Source organism: Neovison vison, chromosome 8, assembly GCF_020171115.1.
Source record: "Neovison vison isolate M4711 chromosome 8, ASM_NN_V1, whole genome shotgun sequence".
Classification (NCBI taxonomy): Eukaryota; Metazoa; Chordata; class Mammalia; order Carnivora; family Mustelidae; genus Neogale; species Neogale vison.
The window spans coordinates 117,593,557-117,612,633 of NC_058098.1; the positions used below are offsets into that span (position 1 = coordinate 117,593,557).

The 19,077-nt window shown below is 45.4% G+C and overlaps 1 protein-coding gene across 3 annotated transcripts in view; it reads left to right on the plus strand.

Moving 5' to 3' along the window:
• Positions 1 to 237: 237 nt before the first annotated feature.
• CRIM1 (cysteine rich transmembrane BMP regulator 1) overlaps positions 238 to 19,077 on the plus strand; it is a 189,615-nt gene continuing 170,775 nt past the window's right edge. The window contains exon 1 of one of the 3 annotated variants that reach the window (XM_044261765.1): positions 238 to 648. In XM_044261765.1, the coding sequence (XP_044117700.1) occupies positions 327 to 648 (322 nt within the window). In that variant the 5' untranslated portion in view covers positions 238 to 326. The remainder of the gene's footprint in view (positions 649 to 19,077) is intronic. The other 2 variants (XM_044261764.1, XM_044261767.1) reach the window with 2 other exon arrangements.

Here is a 19,077-nt window from a genome sequence, read left to right on the forward strand (position 1 = left end):
GTCGCCGCCGCCGCCAGAAGTTTGGGTTGAACCGGAGCTGCCGGGAGGAAACTTTTTTTCTTTTTTCCCCCTCCCTCCCGGGAGGAGGAGGAGGAGGGGAAGCCACCGCTGGCGCCAACGCTAGTGGGCTCGGGGTCGGCGCGGCCCGCAGCGGGGGGCGGGGGCCTCGCCCCGCGAGGGGAGGCGCGCCCCGGAGGCCCCGAGGGGGGCGGCGAGGACCGCGGGCTGCGGGTGCGGCGGCGGCGGCGCGTGTGCCCCGCGCAGGGGAGGACGCCCGCCCCGCTCCCGGCCCGGCTGCGAGGAGGCGGCGGCGGCGGCGCAGGAGGATGTACTTGGTGGCGGGGGGCAGGGGGCTGGCCGGCTGCGGGCACCTCCTGGTCTGGCTGCTGCTGCTGCTGGCGCGCTCCGGCACCCGGGCGCTGGTCTGCCTGCCCTGCGACGAGTCCAAGTGCGAAGAGCCCAGGAGCTGCCCCGGGAGCATCGTGCAGGGCGTCTGCGGCTGCTGCTACATGTGCGCCCGCCAGAGGAACGAGAGCTGCGGCGGCGCCTACGGGCTCCACGGAGCCTGCGACCGGGGGCTGCGCTGTGTCATCCGCCCCCCGCTCAATGGCGACTCCATCACCGAGTACGAAGTGGGCGTATGCGAAGGTACGGCCGCCCGCCGCGGGCCCCCTCCCACCTGGCTACGCCTAACAAAGTTTGGCCGAGACTTTGCCGAGGAGAGAGGGCTCCGCCGGAGGAGGGGGCCTCCGCCCCCGGGAGAGGGCCCCCGGGTCCCCTGATTCCCGCTCGTCCGCTTCCCCGGACGCTGGGCCGGCCGGCCGGCCTCGGGCGAGGGTGGATTTCGTGGGTGGGGATGGGCGGGTGGGGGTGGCCGCGCAGAGACCCGCACACGTGTGGCTGTTCGGGCTGGGACTGCCGGGGGGGTGGGGCGGAGGGGCGGGTCCCGCTCCCGGGAGTAGGGGCGTCGCGGGCAGGGGGCACTGCGGAGGCTGTCGCGAGCCCCTCGGGGAGTCCGGCCCCTGCCGCCCTCCCCGCACTAGCGCAGTGTGCTACCGAGGGCTGCACACCGCTGTCGAAATTCCCTTTTCTGTTGGCGAGGAGACGTGTCTTCAGCTCGCACTCCCTGTGTGACTCTTTTATTATTTTTTCCTTGCGCTCTTCCTTCACCGCCTTCCTCCTCTTTCGCGTGTAAATCCGTTTCAGCTCCGGAATATGTCAGCCCAGGGGAAGTTACACACGGTGGTTACTCATTTATTTGCCTATTGAAAACAGTCAAAGGCTTTCTCTTCTGAGTGGGGGCGGGGAGGGGGATGCGGGGTGTTGCCCCTCGGAGTGAAAAGTTGTTGCTGACTATATTCGTGGCTGCTGCTTAAGATCGGATATCCGCGTGTTTCCTATCGTGTTGCCGGTTCCTTCTGTTTGTCTGACAGCGAGGGCGGTTCTGCTGTTTTCTCCACGAAGCATGGTGCACCTCGGTGTGGACCCTGACCAAGGGGGAGAGCGGTTAGAGTAGTGAGCCTGCCCTCGTTGCGTGGACCCTGTGAGCGGGGGTCGGCCCTGAGCCCTGCCCTCCTGCCTCGCCCTCCGGGTGCTTGGTCTGCTTGGGGGACTAGGGAGAGGCGGTGAGTTCTTTTTTATTTGGCTAATGGGCAGGACTCGGTGAGCACCAGTTAAAAGCGGGATCCCTGCTCCGGCTGACGTCGGGGTGACGATGCTGTTCCGGGCCGTCCTGGTGCAGAGCAGCTGCCTTACTTCTGGAGGAGCGGCGAGGAGGAGGGACAGGCGCCCCCTGATCTGGTCCGTTCCTTACGGCTCACAGCCAGACCCAGGACACCGGGGAAGGCTTTCTTCTGAGGCATCCTTCTGTGTGTCTGTGTTTATTTATCGTGCCGAGGTACTGAAAAAGAAGGTAGCAATCTTAGGGGTAAAATGGGTCTATTAAAAGACTTCAGTTCTATGGTTTTCTTTAAATCCATGCACATTTATTTATACCTGTAGTTTTTAGAGTTTGGACAGTTCTGGAAAATCAAGGAGGCTTTTCTGGTTTGGAAGCTAGTGGGCAGTATGGAGTGAAGGGAACTCAGAGGGAAGGGGCCCTGCACTGCTGCACCCTTAGGACATTGGATGAAAAGAGTTGATTTGCCTGAAACACAAAAGCCTTCAGAGGTTAAGTCCCTTGTTAAAACATGTGTTTTTCTTTCTCACATAAGGAAAAAAAATGGCCAGGAGATTAACTTCTGATACAATTTTATGTGTTTGATTTGGGGAATTCTGAATGAGTTGGACTAGAAGATGCATCTTTGAACCCTGCCACTTGGAGTGTATGATTTACTTAAGCCAGCCTCCCATAAATCTGAAAAGAACAAGCAGCATGAAACAAGGCCAACTGCAGTGGAAACTGCTAGGCTCTGAGAAGGACTCTTGGAGGTTTTAACGATTTTAACCCTTGTTTTTGTATTACTGGTTCTGGTGAAGGAAATGTGGAGCTGGGGGAACATACACCGTAATCGAGCGTTTTGGCACCCGTCTTCCGGCATCACAGTACAGAGTTACTCTGGCAGTTTGTCGGTGAGCTTTTCATTCCTCTGAAGTGATGGCATCCCTCTTAGTTTGATTTCTTCTGGTAACACCCCATGCACTTGGTGTTAGCCTCAAAGATGCTTGGAAGTACTTGTTTCGGTGATTGTATCTCAATTTGCCGCCTCTAGCAACACTTTCATTTAGCAAGACTGTTTGCAGTTGCCAAAACTGGGCACCCAGCATTTTGGGGGCGGGGGTTGTCAAATCTTTGTAGAATTCTAAAAGCAGCAGTCAGGTTGTATTCTAAATCCATTAAACCAAAGTAAGAACAGGGCTACCTGGCAGGATGCGGTGTTTGGATCTACATAGATAATGTCAATGGTCTGTCTAAAATTTCAAGTATTTTCACTTTACTACAGAATTTAGGGCAAACATAGGATAAATAACCTTTTTTATCTTTTTATAAAAATTAGAGGAGTCTTTCAATGTCAGTAATCTCCTAGAAGAGGCTTCTTTTTTTCGTTTGCAAGATATTTCTCAACGGCTAGTCTTTCCCTCAGTTTCCATTTTTATCCAGAAATTCACACACTGAAGCACGATTATTGTAACTGACTTGAATAGGAACTGATATATTTTATTCATGTTGAAGTCTCTTTCATTGCAATTTTTGCACTAAAATGACCCCTACTGGTTGTATCTGTTAATGAAAACTGTTCTGAAAACTTACTTAATTCACTGAGAAATCATATTGCATGTTAAAGAAATATTATCATGACTAATCTACCAGCTTTCGAGGACATAAATTAAATACCAGTTACAGTTCGGTTTGCCAAATTGCAGTAGTTCTTACTTGTGTTAACTCTCCATTCTGGCTTTGTGGTGAAAAAAAAAAATCGTGCTTTTTAACTGTGGTTCACATAATGAGTTAGGTAAATCAGAAGCAAAGATGGACCCCTTCCAACCTGTGGCTCACTGTCTTAAGTTTTTAAGGCACGTCAGCCCATAGTAGGCTCTCAGTAAATGTTCATTGAGCAAATGGATGAACAGCCTTCTCCATAGAAAGAATAGTGAGGAAAAAAATTATCTGAAAGATTAAATAATATGAAGAGTCATGCCTTATGAGTCATGTGATATGTACATTCAGTCTTCTTTTTGGCGTTGTTTAGATGGTTATCAACCAAATCTTACCTTTTTTTTTTTTTTAAGATGGTTTTGGTTTAAGTGCATTTTAAAAATCAGCCATAGAGCCAAGTACCTAAAGTTTTTTTCTCTTCTCTCTTGCGTTCTAAAAAGTGCTTTCTGGCCCCCCCGGGGTGGTGGGGGGGACACAAGTCTTTACTGTTTCCACTCATTGGGTTAGTCCCTGTGGTGGTTTCTGACTTCCTAAGTGGCCTCTCCCTTGGCTGGGCTGCCTGCCTCCAGGTAAATCGCCTAAAAGCCAGAGAAACAAGTTTGAATTCTGAACCCCTGAGGAAGAAGACTGCATGGGAGATCAGACACAGTTGTGAAAAATGACCACAGCGGGATTTTCTAGGAAGAATGTTTTGATGGTACCATGAGGCTTCTATTTTGCAATGGGGGTGAGGACCATTTTCCCTCTTACGAGGAATAGTACATTATGCTTCTGTTGTGAGGCGTGGGGGCAAGGTGGGGAGAACATGGGCAGCCTTCTCCCTCTGCATAGTAAAAGAGCACATGCTGGCTTGGGTTTGACAGTTTGTGAGGACGGAGTGACATGGAAGCCGGCAGACCTTACTGCGTGGCTCTGCCCCGGGAACCCGGCTGTGGTAGAGCCAGGTGTTTGCTTGTCCTACGTAAGTAACAGCTTTTGTTTCCCATGTGCATCTGTAAGCAGTAGCTTCGTCTTTATGCCCCTTGCCGTGTTTTTTTTTTAACCATGGCATCTACCAGACTGTCTCCTTCAAAACACAGTCCTTTCATTTCTCCCAGGCGTTTGAACTTCTCCTTCCACCGAGTTTTCACGGGGGCAGTGAGGAGCAGAACCACACCAGGTTATGTGGTGGCTGCTTACAGCTCCTGTTGTTTGCTGGATCTGCTGCCTTTAGAAAGTTATAGGTTGTTTTGTTTTGTTTTGTTTTGTTTTTCCTCAAAACCCTGGAAGAATGTGTTGGGGTCGGAGATGATGGCTCCTTGGAAAAGAATATACGGAGGATCTGAGGTCAGGCTGCTCGGGAGCCAGGTTTGTTTCCCAAACCAAACCATTTGGTTAATGCACAAGCCACACAGATCTCCTCTCGTTGCTCTGAAATGTAGGACTTGGAGTCGAGAGTCCATGGATTTTAAATTTACTAATTAAAAAGAGGGGCGGGACAAAGTTAGTACTCCTTTATTAGCATTTGAAAACTTGAAACACCCAGGACTCCTTGTTTTTGAGGAATGTGTTTTGCTTTCCATCTCAAAAGTCTTCAGGTGGAGTGAGCTCTTAAAAAGAGAAGGCCAGCAGAGGGCCTATAAAATTACGGTACTAGGGTATGGGAAGAGAAACCAATGCAAGTAAACAAGGAAATAATTAGTTCCTCCCAGAAGTAAATATTGACAGAATATGGAGAGACTGTTCACTGCACACATACAAATGACAGGACTTGGTGACCTTCGCTTTGACTCTCACGCTTACAGAATCCACACTGTTATTCAGGAATCCGGTCACATAAAACACTTGGCAAAGGGCAGATGAATTGCATAGTACCAGAAAGGCAAAAATAGCACGTCTAGAGATATTTGCTGCCATTAATTCATGCCCAACAGTGACCAGGAGAACCCACATGCAAGTGTGTTGGCAAGGCCGCCCGTGAACAGGGTAATTGAGGAAGAAAACTGTCTGAAGACGCCTAAGCTGTGAGCATTGCATCGAGCAGTAGGAGGTAGTTAGCAAGTTTCTGCGTTTTGCGTGGCTTGGTTAGAGCTGATGACTTGGATAAACAAGGGAACGGCTTGGGGGGTGCTGGGGACAGGCATTATGAAGTTGGGAGGAGTAAGTAGATGACCCTAAAAAGATAAGGGAGTGGGAGGACCAAAGAATGACAAATGGGAGAAAGGAAAAATATTGAATTCATCTTAGGGCAACTGTGTCATCTTTTGAAGAATAATCCAAAACACATTCCAGACATTAATTGTGAAATTCTTGGAAAAAAAAAAAAAGTGGGTGTGTTTAACATCTTTCAGGCGACGGCAGTAACGTGGCGGGTCGGCAGTGCTGCTTTTGCGTGGGTGAGCCACGGGGAGACGGATGGAAGGTCAGGGCTGATCGGTGAAGCAGGTTCCGGTGACACTGTGTTCCATATGTGGCATGTGCACTATCAGGATTTTAGAGACACCCCAGTACAGCTCAATTAATTATTCAAAGAGGAAACTGGACTAGCCAAGCATGCATGAGTAACAAACAGAGAGCCTTCCTTTTCAGAGGTTGCATTCTCCAAAGCTGAATTTTCAGAGATCTGACTTGTCTTTTTACAGAAATCAATCACTCATTCATCCATTTCCTACTTTGTACCAGGCCTTCTGCTGAGGCAGAGGGCAGCTGGGGAGCTTGGGGACCTCTCAGATAAGTGTTCCCTACCCTCTACACTCCTTCTTTCCCTTCCTCCCTCCTTCCATCCCTTCCTTCCCTCCTTTTTCTCCCCTCCTCTCCCTGTCCCCTCCCCTTTAAAATATTTTATTTATTTGACAGAGAGATAGAGTGAACCAGAGAACTCAGGTGGTGGGGATGGCAGAGGGAGAGGGAGAAGCAAGTTCTCAGGGAGCCGGACCACCCAGGGCTGGATCCCAGGACCCTGGGTTCATGACCTGAGCCACCCAGTCGCCCCTCCTCTACAATTTTTTTCATCTCAGTAAAGAATAAGGTAGCAAGACCTTAAAGGGTCTACTTCATAATACAAGTTGAAGCCAAGTAGAAATGATTTTTGCAAGTGTGTGTGTGATTAGTAGGTGAGTGAAATAAGTGGTTAAAATTTATTCTAGGAATCCTAGGATCTGAGATGATCTTTTCAGGCTCTGGTAGCAAAGCTGAAAAGGAGAATTTGAATTCAAACTAGGCGTAAGAGCTCTTTTTGCTGGGGGATGAGATCCTACCTATTCTTCTTAGAGCCTGTGCAACATACATCAGAGTGTTTCCCAACATCTGAGAATGAGGCTGCATTCTTAAATGCTTTACTAGCTGTGGTTCAGAATGGCAAGTTTCCTTTCCAGGGTGATTTTTCTCCTTGTTCTAGCTTGTTCCATTAGGCAGATGAACGTGGGCAGTGAGCTGAGAGGTGTCCCTTTATATCAAGCATCTTCCCATCTCACCCACTCTTCTGCTGCTTGTCTTGGCCAGTTAGCCTGGTCAAATTACGAAAAACCTCTGTGCTTCGACAAGACCTCTTCAGTCTTCTGGCTAGAGGAGTAGTTGAATAGATGTGGATTTAAGAAAGACCACAGAGTTAACACTTCTAAGTGTTCATTTTGGGTCCATGTGAAAAAAAAATGTTTAAAGATCTTTTTTTTTCTTTTACAGAACGAACAGATTTCAGTTTCTTACCTCCCTTCCCCAGCCCCAGTTAATTCCCCATGCAGAAGACTCACACCTTGATAAAAGAGTGTCATGGGTGGAAACTTGGTTTCGAAGGTCAAATCTCTGCATCTGTTTCTGTGCATCTCAGTTTTCTGTCTGTTTATTGGCATTAACAGTAGGGTTGCTGTAGGGATTCAGTGAATGAATTGCTATGAAGCCCTTGGAAGAGTGACTGGCAGGTGATGAACAGTTACAACGAGGGAGTCAGGAGCATAAATAAACCAACTGGACATGGGTGGGTTATGTTGTTCTGCTTAATCCTCATCTACCTGAGTAGGAGCATCAGTAGTTAAGAAGTTCGGGCTCTTAGAAAAAGAGCAAATTATCTGGTTCCGGTCCCCTCCTCTCTTCTCCCCCAACACCATAAGTGCATTGAGTAAAAAACTTACTTAAGGGCCTCTAAAGCTATTTGCTGCCTTTCTTCAGATGCCCCTTTGTTAAGCATTGTCTAAATAATTTGTATATTTGGGGTAAAGATAAAGAAGGAGGAACCTGAAAATTTTTGCATTACATTGTAGGAGTTGTAGATGTAACCATTTAATTTGTGAGCTAATATTTCATTTGGGGAGGAGGAAGGCACCTAACCTCACTGCAGCTGGTACCGTGTGTTTTCCTTCACGTTACATTCTGAGGGAAGAGCTCGGCCCTAGCTCCTGGAGTGGTCCCGTGCCGGTCAGCACAGGATTTGACCCGACTCGGGCTCAGGAAGCGGCGTGGGCTGCTGCAGCTCTCCTGCTTTGGGGCCCCAGCCGCACCTGCTGCTGCAGTTGGTGTATTGGTACCAACTAGACAGAACTAGAGGTGAGACGTTGAGCCAGTCGTTTCCTTCCTACCTGTTTCCCTGCCGTCCTTCCACCCACAACTGTTTCCTGAGCAGCTGCTGTGGGTCCCGTCTTTGAGCTACACTGTTGTGATGCTGCCTTTCTAAGCCTCAGTTTCCCAATTAGTAAATAGTAATAGGCAGCATGTGTGTTTGTGTGTTGTGAGGATTAAATGAGATAACGCTGTGCTTCTATAATTTTAACATGCACATAAGTCACTTGGGCATCTCATTCAGCATGGAGGTCCCGATTCAGTAGGTCTGGGTGGGGCCTGCGATTCTGCCTTTCTGATGAACTCCCTGGTGATGCCAAAGCTGCTGATCTTGAGACCACATTTTAAGGAGCAAAAAACTAGTCCATGGAAAGCATATAGAACAGAGCATGGCCTGTGAGACCTGATCATGTTACCTGCTACCGTAGTTATTTTTCAGCCAAAGTAAGAAAGATAGGGACCTGCTTTCACAGAGACGATGGTCTAATGGCAGAGAGTTGAGACAGTTCTATCCAAGACAGATACTTGCAACTCTTGAGCCCTGAGATAAGGAAGTGCTGAGCATCTGGAGAGCAACTGAAGAGGGGCTCTGACTCTTCCTACCAGAAAGGACTTAGTTGGGCGTGTGGCCCCACGCGAGTCTGGAGGGTATGCTCTCTGCTCTCTTCCTTCCGGCCTCCCACTCCTCTGTGCTGGATATTTTAGGGGGGAAAAAAAGGTCTTGATACTAGACAAACCTGTGTTCAGATCTAAGTTCTTATTTTTTAACTGTGAACAACCAGCTTGCTTCATTGTTTTGGGCTTCGGTTTCCTCATCTGTAAAAATGCAATACTGCTAGCTTTCTGTGAGGTGGATGTTGAAATGAGGGTTGGAGAGGGTACGTGTACGTATATAATGACACAGGTAACGTGTGTTGGTGTGTGTAGAGTATGATTCCTAGTACCAAGTAGATTTTAAAAAGATAATGTTAATTCTCATTTTCATTCTGTCTTCCTTTTTCATTTTTTCTTTGTTAGCTTTATATAGAAGTTAAAGAAAATGCGCTTTGTGACAGAGCTCCTTCACACTCACATCCACTACTGCTGTAGTCCCGAGCCTCTTTGCTGTTTCTGCAGAATGTGGGCATTTACTTGATTTTATGGTTTGAATTCTTAGTACCTGTGAGCTGTTTTCAAACTAAGACTTTTTAAAGTCTTATCTCTAAAAAGATATCTTTTTTTTTCTAAAGGTGACCTATCTTAATATCGATGGCTTGTGGTTTAATGGAAGCATATTAAATTTCCTTTTACTTTTTAAAAAGACTTATTTGTTTATTTATTTATTTTGAGAAAAAGAGAGAAAGAGAGAGAATATGAGGGGAGAGAGGTCAGTGGTCAGCAGGAGAGGCAGACTCCCTGCTGAGCAGGAAGCCTGATGTGGGACTCAATCCCTGGACTCCAGGACCATGACCTGAGCCAAAGGCAGTCACCCAGGCACCCTAAATTTCCTTTTATTGTTAGAAGTTTTCTGTGGGTTTCAGGGCATCCCTGGAGACATGTGAGACCCTGGGAGTGTCACCAGGGCAAGGCTGGGATCACTGCAGCTATGGATGGATGGATGGACGGATGGAAGGAAGGAAGGAGCTGCTGTCCTAGCCGGCTCAAAGACAAGAGCAGGTTAAGAATGAGCAGGAGATGGGGTGCAGCACAGAGAACATCTGCATTGCTTTTCTTGATCCCATGCGTTCCAGCCATCCTTCCTGTGGACTTGCCGTGTGGTTTCTCTGCAGCATCTAGGAAAGCTAGGTAGGAAAAAACACCTAGAAGTAAAATACTCGAGTTCTCATCTCGTTAGTTCCTGGTATAGGTGCGCCCCCTCCCCCACTTTAGGAAGACAGAACTGCTGCGCTGTCTTCATGCCTGCAAATGAGTGTCATTTTTATCCAGTAAATAGGGGCTGAGGACTCAAAAAGCAAATGCTTTATACTTGCTCTTAGGGAACAAGGAGAAAGAACTTGATGAAGATACAGTCCTTGCAATCAGTAGTTTACAACTGTTTATTTTCTTCTTGACAACCAGACCTTATTATCACATAGTAGAAATTGAATTTTCTTCCAGAAACTCTTTCACTACCTATCATTGTTGTGCCTCTATCTTTCATCAAGAGTGCTGGTATTCAAACATGTAACCTACAAGCAAGGGGAGATAAACTTTGAAATTTCAAGGTTTTGTTTAAGTATGTGCTTTTCAAATCCAAAATAACACCCTAATTTGAAATCACCTGGGAACATTTGTCTTACGAACATTTAAGAACAAAAATTTAAGTGTTAATTATATTTCAAGGTGTTATTTTACATTTCAAATTCCTGAGAAGATAATTTGAAGAGTCTGCTCTTTGGAAATTTTAGGGAAGTCCTTAGTCCTTAACAACAAGCCACTCTGGCTATAGCAAGGTTAAAAAAAAAAAAGGATATAGGCTGTAACTAGAGATTGTGCCTGTCTTATTTAGCATTTCAAAACAAAAACCATAAACAAACATCTCAGATTCAAAACAGAAAGGAATTTCTGGCTGGGCAGGGTGAAACCTGAGCCTGCAAAGTCCTGGGTCTGCAAGAGGTAACTTATTTAGGTTCTTATCCAAAGGCCACAAGCAGAACGGTTCCCAGCTGTGATAAAACAAAAGGCACCTCAACACCGGAGAGTTGTGATACTTCTTTTTAAGACTACAAAAGACCTGCCAAAATAAGGTAAAGCTACCTTAAGGAAGTTTGACCTGAGCTAGACTTTTCCTCTTAAGGATTAGTTGGACCACTTCAGACCCATCACATGTGAGGGACCCACGGTGTGTGTACTGGGTTCCGCAGAGACAGAACATCCCATCCTCTGGTCAAGTGTAGACCTAGAAAACCTTCACATGGTCTCCCCTTTTTCCTCCCTTCCCATAGTTGGCATCTTTGCTTTCTTAAAGACACGGACATTTACATTCTGCATGGGGAAAAGGGGATAAGTAGGTAGTTCTGCCTCCAAAAACCAACGTAGAAGGATGTTTAAATGGTTTGAGGAACACTGAGTATTCTGTGCGTTTTTCAGAACTACTGAGTTCTTCTATTTCAGGCAGATCTTGGGAAAATTTGTTACCACTGTCTGTGACCTAAAAATGAAAGGCCAAATGAATTTCCATGTTTTAATCAAAAGGACGAATGGGTTCACGCGTGTACCGGTTTGTGGCAGGGAGGATTTACGGCTGCTCGGAGAGAGGAGCGCAACATTCCTGCTCGGGAGAATATACATGATACGGGAGACGAAGTAGCTGTGCCTTCAGATCTCCTTTTGGCCCCTCGTAGCTCAGTAATTCACATGAAACCTCCGCTTCCCTGGACATTGCATTACTTTGTGTAAAGGGAGTTAGGTAGTTGTCTACCTGAAGGCAGAGGAACTGAACCCATGATATCTTAAGGCCCTTCTGTTCATAAGATCTATGTTTTTACGACCTAGAAGTGGGGCACAGGAGTCAAATATTACCTTGTATTTGCAGAGCCAGGGAAGGGAGAAGTGGTCGTGTCTCCAGGACTCTCTGCCAAGTGCTGTCGACGGAAGGGCTTGCAGGAAGAGATCAAGCGTTCTCGCACAGTTCTGTTTATGGCGAGGTGGTGGACAGGGCAAATCACAGTTATCGGGAAGTTATTGACGTCTTTAAATGCTGGCAATCTTTAAGCCATGGTGACTATTAGCCCGGCCTGGAGTCAGGGCAGAATTTATGCCTCTCTTTTGTGAATGTGCTGGCCTGCTGCCTTCACTCTGTCCCTTTTCCTCCTTGACTTCGTTAATTATGACGACCATGAGGAAGGTAGGTGACAGATACCACAAGGGGAGAAGCTTGAGCCGAGACAGGCCGAAACTTGCCCAAATTCACATGCTCATTTCTGCCTCTGACACCAGGAGAGAGTTGAGTAATTGCTGTTCTTCCTAATACTGCAGGCGGCAGCCAAATTCCCAGCATTCTTTTACCTTTGCTGCTGTTTTCACTTGCCAGGGAGTTTCCTTAAGGAGCAGGCTGGATTTAAAGACACAGCAGTCCTTGCACGTGAGGATTGGCGACTGGGCAAGGTTCTGGCCCAGGTGTTCCTTGGGTGCTTCACACCGGGAGGGTGGGATGATGAGTGTCTGCAGAGGGACGGGCTGCCCGCCGCCCCAGCCCCCGTATTACGTCTGTGTGCTGCGAGCCACGAGAGCAGGAAGCCCTGTGCGTCCGCGCGGCGGCAAGCCTACCCTGACTGGTTCGAGAGCAGCCCAGCTGTGAAGCTCAGAAGGTTGTCTCTGGGGGTCTGGAAGCCTCACCCATCCTTTGCCTCTTGTCCGGGTGGTTGTGGACCTGTGGCTCTGAAACTTGATGTAACATGAATTATTCCGAAGGGTGGGACGCTCAGCCCAGCCTGCAGTGCACACCAGCAATCAACTTGCTCTGCCTTGTGGATATCCCGTTTTTGCCAAGAGCAGCCTTCCAGAATGAGGCGCTAGTTAATTCCAGTCGGGCATTTGTTCGCTAATAAGTCTGCTGAATGCTAAATACTCCATTTGGGAGTATGCGACTGGAGAAAACTCAGCAGCTAATTATTATGTAGATCTCTTCTGTGATTCTCACTTTCAGTTCAATTACCTAAGCCACCAATCCTTAGCAATGTGAACTTATTTAATTTTTAGTTTTCTGTGATATTTTGCTTTTTGCTCCCGAAGAGTGTTTTTTTTTCTTTTCCCCCTCCAGTCTGTAAAACTGCTTTGAGATTACTAATAACCGGATAGACATCTTTTCATTTAACAGAAAACCTTTCTGGGCTGTGGAGTACTGTGACTTGCTCGCTCTTTCTTTCTTTGATGATATCCGAAGTTAAATCCGGATCTTATCCTATCTGTCCTTCCAGGGTAGATTTCTGGATCGCTAATAATGGTGGTGTCTGAATGGTGTTCATTTACTCACCGGAGCTTTGGCTGAAAAGCTAGGTTCTAGTCTCCTCTCCTTTGGTATATCAATAGGTCTTTATTTGGGTTTCTTCCTGCTTGGTTGGTGCATATTAGCTTGAGAACTTAAGAACTTTTAAAATGGTGGTGGGGTGGGGGGCAGTAATGACGGTCTCAATGCCTAGGGCCTTCTCTCTAGAGCGGTTCTCTCTTGGAAGTGGCCAGGGTGTTGGGTGTGTGTTTGCTGCCGTCAGAGTCTGTGCTAGCAGGTCCATTTGGTACCTCTCATGCCTGTGTCTTTGTGCTGTGCTTTGGCCCTCCTTCCCCAGTGAAACCCTGCCATGACGGAGGGCGAGCTGGATCTCTCCTTGAAAGGCATGCTTTCCCGTAGTCTTTACGTTTGCCTCACCGTTCTTCCGGGCATGGTTATATGCAGCTCTCCAGCGACTGGTGACCCGACTAGTAAGTTGGTGCCAAGCATCAAAAGTCCTCTGTGAGGACCTCTTCCAGTAACGGTGTCTACACTAGCAGGATGGCAGAGAGGAGTTCTGTAGAAATGTTTGGAGGGGAAGTGTTGCCAGTACATGTGATTCATTTGATTCTGTGGAATCAGCAAGTGATAGAAATTCATAAAACAGGGTTTACAGGGTTGTGGTAAATATGCTGGCCTCAAAAGCTGTGCCCAGGTTGGCAAAATCTGTAGCATCAGCAGCTGGGCCTCTGGTACCCTTACAGATGTGACTTTGAGAGACAAGAAGCTGTGATAATTCCTTCTTTCAAGATGTAGTTAACTTCGTACCTTTGGACATAGAGTGAGTGAGTGAGTGGGGTGTGTGTGTGTGTGTGTGTGTACAGCTACTGAGAGCACAATACAAAGAATACTTGGCATTGTGTTGTCTATGTGCTGAAAACCACTTGCATAGTTGGAGCAAATTAAGTATACTATCTACTCTGTAGATCAGCAAACTGAAAATGACTTCTTAACAAATAAAGATTGTGCATTGTTTTATTACACGTGGAAAAAACAATTCTAATTAAAGTGCTTTGGCTTTTAAACTATCTAGTTAATTGGGATACCTACACATGGGCAAGTGGAGCTCAGGAAAATTACTGACTTAATTTCCTGCTGATTGGGACAAAAGATTTATTATGCGAAGGGCAGTGTGGGATGATTGATAGTAGGTTATCACTAAATATAGTTTTTGGCCTTACACGGGAATTTTAGATGTCATAGCAGAAAGGAAAAACAGAAATTTAGGGTGGGAAATGGAATACCTCTATAGGGAAATAAGCAAATAAAAGAAGCCAGAGGTGTTTTTGGTTGGAAGGAGATGAAATTATTTTCAAAGACTATGTTGGGGAAAGGTGAGTGAGCTCTCAGCAACCAAGTTTATTGACTATCTGTTCAGGAAATTGTATTCAATGCTTTGGAAAAAGAAAGGAAAAAGACTCTGCCAATAGAGTTCTGGAAAACTTGAGGGAGAAAAAGTATTTACATGCTTTATAACATAAAACATGTCCAAAAGAAATATATAGTTACAGCTACATTTGGCACTGAAAATAGTCATGTATTATATTTTTTAAACTGTGTGTGAATGTGTAAGCATGTGCCCTGGAGTCAGAAATGCTTGGCTGATACCATTTCTTGAGAGAATGGAAAAGTAGAAGGTATTAGCTACAAAGAGGGAGAAAACATAAAGGATGACTAGTAGTAAAGGAGGAACAGTGAATTGTTTTTTTCTTTGGAGGGGATATATTTCATTTGCATAATGGTTCCAACTTTACTTTTTTTTTCTTTTTTAATAATCTTAGTATAATAAGCATTTAACTTCCCATAGAGTCTTAGTGATTTGCATGTCATTACTAAAAGCCCACAGGTAAGGGAAAATTAGACTTCCTAAATTCAGAACCTGACTATTCTCAAGGTGTAGGCTTTCTAACTTTGTTTCAAATTTGTGTTGGGAAAGACCCTTTGAGAATGCAGAAAATTAGGAGATCTGACCGGCACATGCTTCCTAAGATCTGTGGCAACTAGAGGTTCGGGGGCAAAGCCAGCAACTGGAAAATGGGTGTGGTGTCCGCTTTCAGATTCCCCCAGATTATCTTTACATCCTTCAGAATGTGTCCTTATCCTTCAAACCCTGCCATTTTATGCTGCTTCCTTTGTGAGGACTTCCTGCCCTGCCCAGGAAAAAGCAATGCCATCCCCCCACCCCCAGTGCCCATAAATAGCACTTTCTCCTTCCCCTGCTATAACATTTTTCACACTGTGTTAGAGTTCACATTTCTGTCTCTCTGCCTCATTGCGACCCATTCGAGTGCCAGGATTGTGTGTTATTCTAGCGCTTGGCACACAGGAAGAACTCAATGAGCATTTGTTGACTAAATCTAGACTCAAGGTCATCCAAGATATTATACAAAAACTTTTCCATCTGAACTGTTTGGTTTGCATTGTGGAAAGTGAAACAAATGAAAGCTGTTGTGAGAATCCCAGTGAAAAGTCTCATCATTGCAGAAGGAAGCTTGGAACTGGTTAACCAGGTCCTCTCTCCTGTCGCACCCCTCCCCCCAGCTCCCCCCCTCCCCAGGCATCCCTAGAATTCAGTTTTTAAATTTTGCTGTGATAGGTTAATTTCAGTGGTATTTATTTTGGCAAATATTTAAAGGTAATTTTTATTTGTGAGAACTTTTCCTTCTTTGCCTGTCTGCCATAAAGGTGTCACCTTTCATTCGCCAACCTTTCATCAGCTCATAAGAATTTTCCTTTGTGGGCGGCAGCTTGTAACCAACCTCTTTACCACGAGAAATCTGGGACACTGAGCAGTTGGCGATTGCTGCAGTGATCAGCTGCTTGTAAACTATAACTGACAAACAATGATGAATTATTATATAGACACGCTTTAGATAAGTGACCATATGAATAATTGATGATAGTAAACGTCCGTAATTTCTGCAAATCCAGGATTGTGTCTGAAGCATGTATGTGGCCTGGTCAGGAAGGAGTTTAAGTTAACAAACACGGGTAGAACTTTCCATCTGTGAGTGTGGCGCCAGTGAATGACACAGCCTGTTTGCTGCTGCAGGTGATCTGCGAATCCCCTCAGGAGTTTAACTGTGCACCTTCTTTGGGGAGGGAGCTCCAAGGCCAACAACATGAGGGTGGAAGTGTGTGACTATGAATAATAAGAATGCCTCACAAGAGTTTGAACAGGAAGTCCATAGGAATGCAATATAAGGAATTTTAAAAAAGCAAAATTCCATTTGGATTTACTCCAAACCCTATGACTTCAGGGACTGAGGAATTCTTGATGACTCGTGGCTGGAATCCCAACTTGTTATTAAGCCGCGTGGAATGGTTTTTCCTTTAGCACCAGTCATGAACTCTTTGTTTGTTTGTTTACTTTACTGAAAGTCTTAAAGTGATTTACAAATTAAGACACTAAGACATTAGACACTTAAGGACACAGCAGTAAAATACAACCTTTGGGGTGATACATTTGGTATTGAACTTTTCAACTGCTAAACAAGAGAGAGCGATTGGCCCAAGATAAAGGATACAGCGTCACAGACACATATACAGAATTAACCCAGCGGAAGTCAGGCATCTGTAACCTTCTGTGACCTTAGTGAGTGTGCCCGGAGAGCCCCGTTTCCTTAGTGCAGTTTTAATTTTGGTGTCTCTGGTACAGCATGTGCCTTCGACTTTCCCATATTTAAGGTGCTCATCTCACACATGATTGTAATTGTTTATAATATCAGTGACATGGCTGGCAGCTTCGCAGTAACCCACTTGAGAGCACCAGTTGTCCTAAAAGCTTTGGGAAGGGGGAGGAGGGCAAGCTGGAACTGACAGCTAAGGTTATGGCAGTAGAGCTCTAGTTTTCCATGATGCTTTGTTGGCGATGAAAGGTTGACGATTTTAAGCAAGGTAATTTTTTTGTGTGTCCACTGATGATTATCCTGTAACTCTTCAAAAATACATTTTTTACTTTTAGGTGGCTTCATTACTGTTAAAAGTTTAAAAGTCAGCTTCCAGACATTGGGAAGTTGTTCCCCTTCAAGAGTTGGCCTTCTTTAAGACCTTATCAGCAGTCAGTGTTTAATTTGATGCTGGATACTGCCCAGATTAGAGGCAGGTGTATCGCAAAACCTGTGGCTTTTTTGTTAATTTGAGGTAGAGGGTGAAGGACCCAGAACTGTTCTTGCAATTAGAGGAGACTGTTGACTCTCAGTCTTTAATAAAATAAATGAATGGAGGCAGAGAATGGGGAAACACACTTGAAGGAGGGAGGGCCCCTCTTGTTGAAAGCCAAAGTAAACAGTTCTGTAACTGAAAAGTAGACTATCAGGAAGGTGAGAACCAGAGAAGTAGGTGTCAAGTGCAACCAGCAAGTACTGTTTTCAGCTACAGAGATAGCCAAGTTGCCCTGAGTCCCAAAAAAGAACCCCTCAGAGGTCTTTAGGGGAAATCGGTTTCCTAACTGGCCTTTGATGAGCCTACAGCTGGACCCAGGGACGGGGCTGGGGGAGAAAAAGGTCACCTTTCTGCTGGAGAAAGCAAATAGATGTGGCTCTCTGAAGGGTAGAGATGAAATCACCATGACCGAGGGAAAACTGGGGGGGAGCCAGTGGACTGGCAGAACGTGGTGGGACAGCATCCCTGCGTCAGTGCATGATTTTAGAGTTAATGGAAACAGAGACGTTTTCTTTCTGTCTTGTTACAGTGGAAAACTGTGTCCTTAAGTGGACAGCTGCACACACATTGCATGTGATGTGATGTGTGCATGTGCTTACACACTCACACCGACACAAATTCCTTACAGGGCACAGTCTTGCCTTGATCATCTCTTTGTGTCCTTTTTTCTACTATGATAGCATTTTCTTCTAAGTGGAATGTTAGACTCTGTTCATCCCAACAGAAGAAAAAATTCTGTCTCTGGCCATCCTTCATTAATTTATATGCATAAAGACCTGTAGATTGTCTCCCAAGAGGCTTCTATAAAGCTCTGGGCATCTCCTCCCTGTGTTGCTTCTTCGTAGTTAGGATACCTTGTCTGATGTGGAGTTGCTGATGTCTTGCTTATGCCAAGGAGACCATCGGAAAGGACTGATACAGAAATCTCTTAGAACTTTTTGTACTCAGAGATTCTCAGAGCTTAGTTGCATGTGGGAAAGGGTCTTACCCTGTAAAGAGGGAAAAAAGGCCCCAGTCTTTTGAATGGTCACTTAGAAAGGTATTACCTAAATTCCTTTTCTGTAATTTTATTTCTTGAATATTTTATTTCCCTTAACTAGCTGTATGTGCTGGGGCGAGAAACTAGGTCCACTGTCTTATAAAGACAACTAACTTTACTGGGCAGTTTGGGAAATAGAGAAGAGAAACAATGATCCAAAAATGTATTTGCTCCAAACCCAAGAACTAATTTTTGTGCTGTTGTGTATGTGTATACCTCGTCTGGTCTTCCTCTGTATACATACATTTTAAAAATCACACATCTGTATATTGCTTCTTTCCTTTAAAATTATATCAAATGTATTTTCCTATGTTGCTACATCATCTCACTACTATAATTTAAGCTTATTAACCAAGATGTGCTGGCTGTATCTTTCTACTTCATTTTCCTGATTGCTTTCCTTTCAGGACTATATAAAAGGCAAAAAGAGAAAGAAAAAATAAAGCACCACTTCTGGTGAATTTAAGGCAGAATTTTTTGTAGTCTTAATTTGTTTCCATGAGTTACCTAGACTCTCCAAACATGAAAACAATTGTCTTCTCTCCCTCACTAGGATTTGACCACTTGCTACCTGTGTCTGTGGCCCTTTGTGTCCGGGGCTTTGGCATGAAGATGGTGGCCTTTAGCTGTTTTGTCATATATCTTTGCTACCACCAGGACCATGTTGACTCTGAGGACACTGAAGCTTTTTTTAACCTTTTCCTCTGTTAACTAATGATTTGTTGGCTTTGTGCAAATAGCCAGCCCTCTGGGTAGGGACATTTTTATGCTGTTGCTTTTTTTTGCAGTGCATTATTGGATTGCAAATATTTATTTAGAGCGAAAGATGGATATAATTAACTACATTCTAAATAGATACTAGATACTGATTTCAAGATGAATTTGCAGCATGCTTTGCATGCACGGGACATAGGCTCTTGTTACCAAGGATCTTACCTGAGAATTTACGTTTTCCACTTCCACCACTTTATAAATGAAAACCGGAGGCTTAGAAGTTATCCC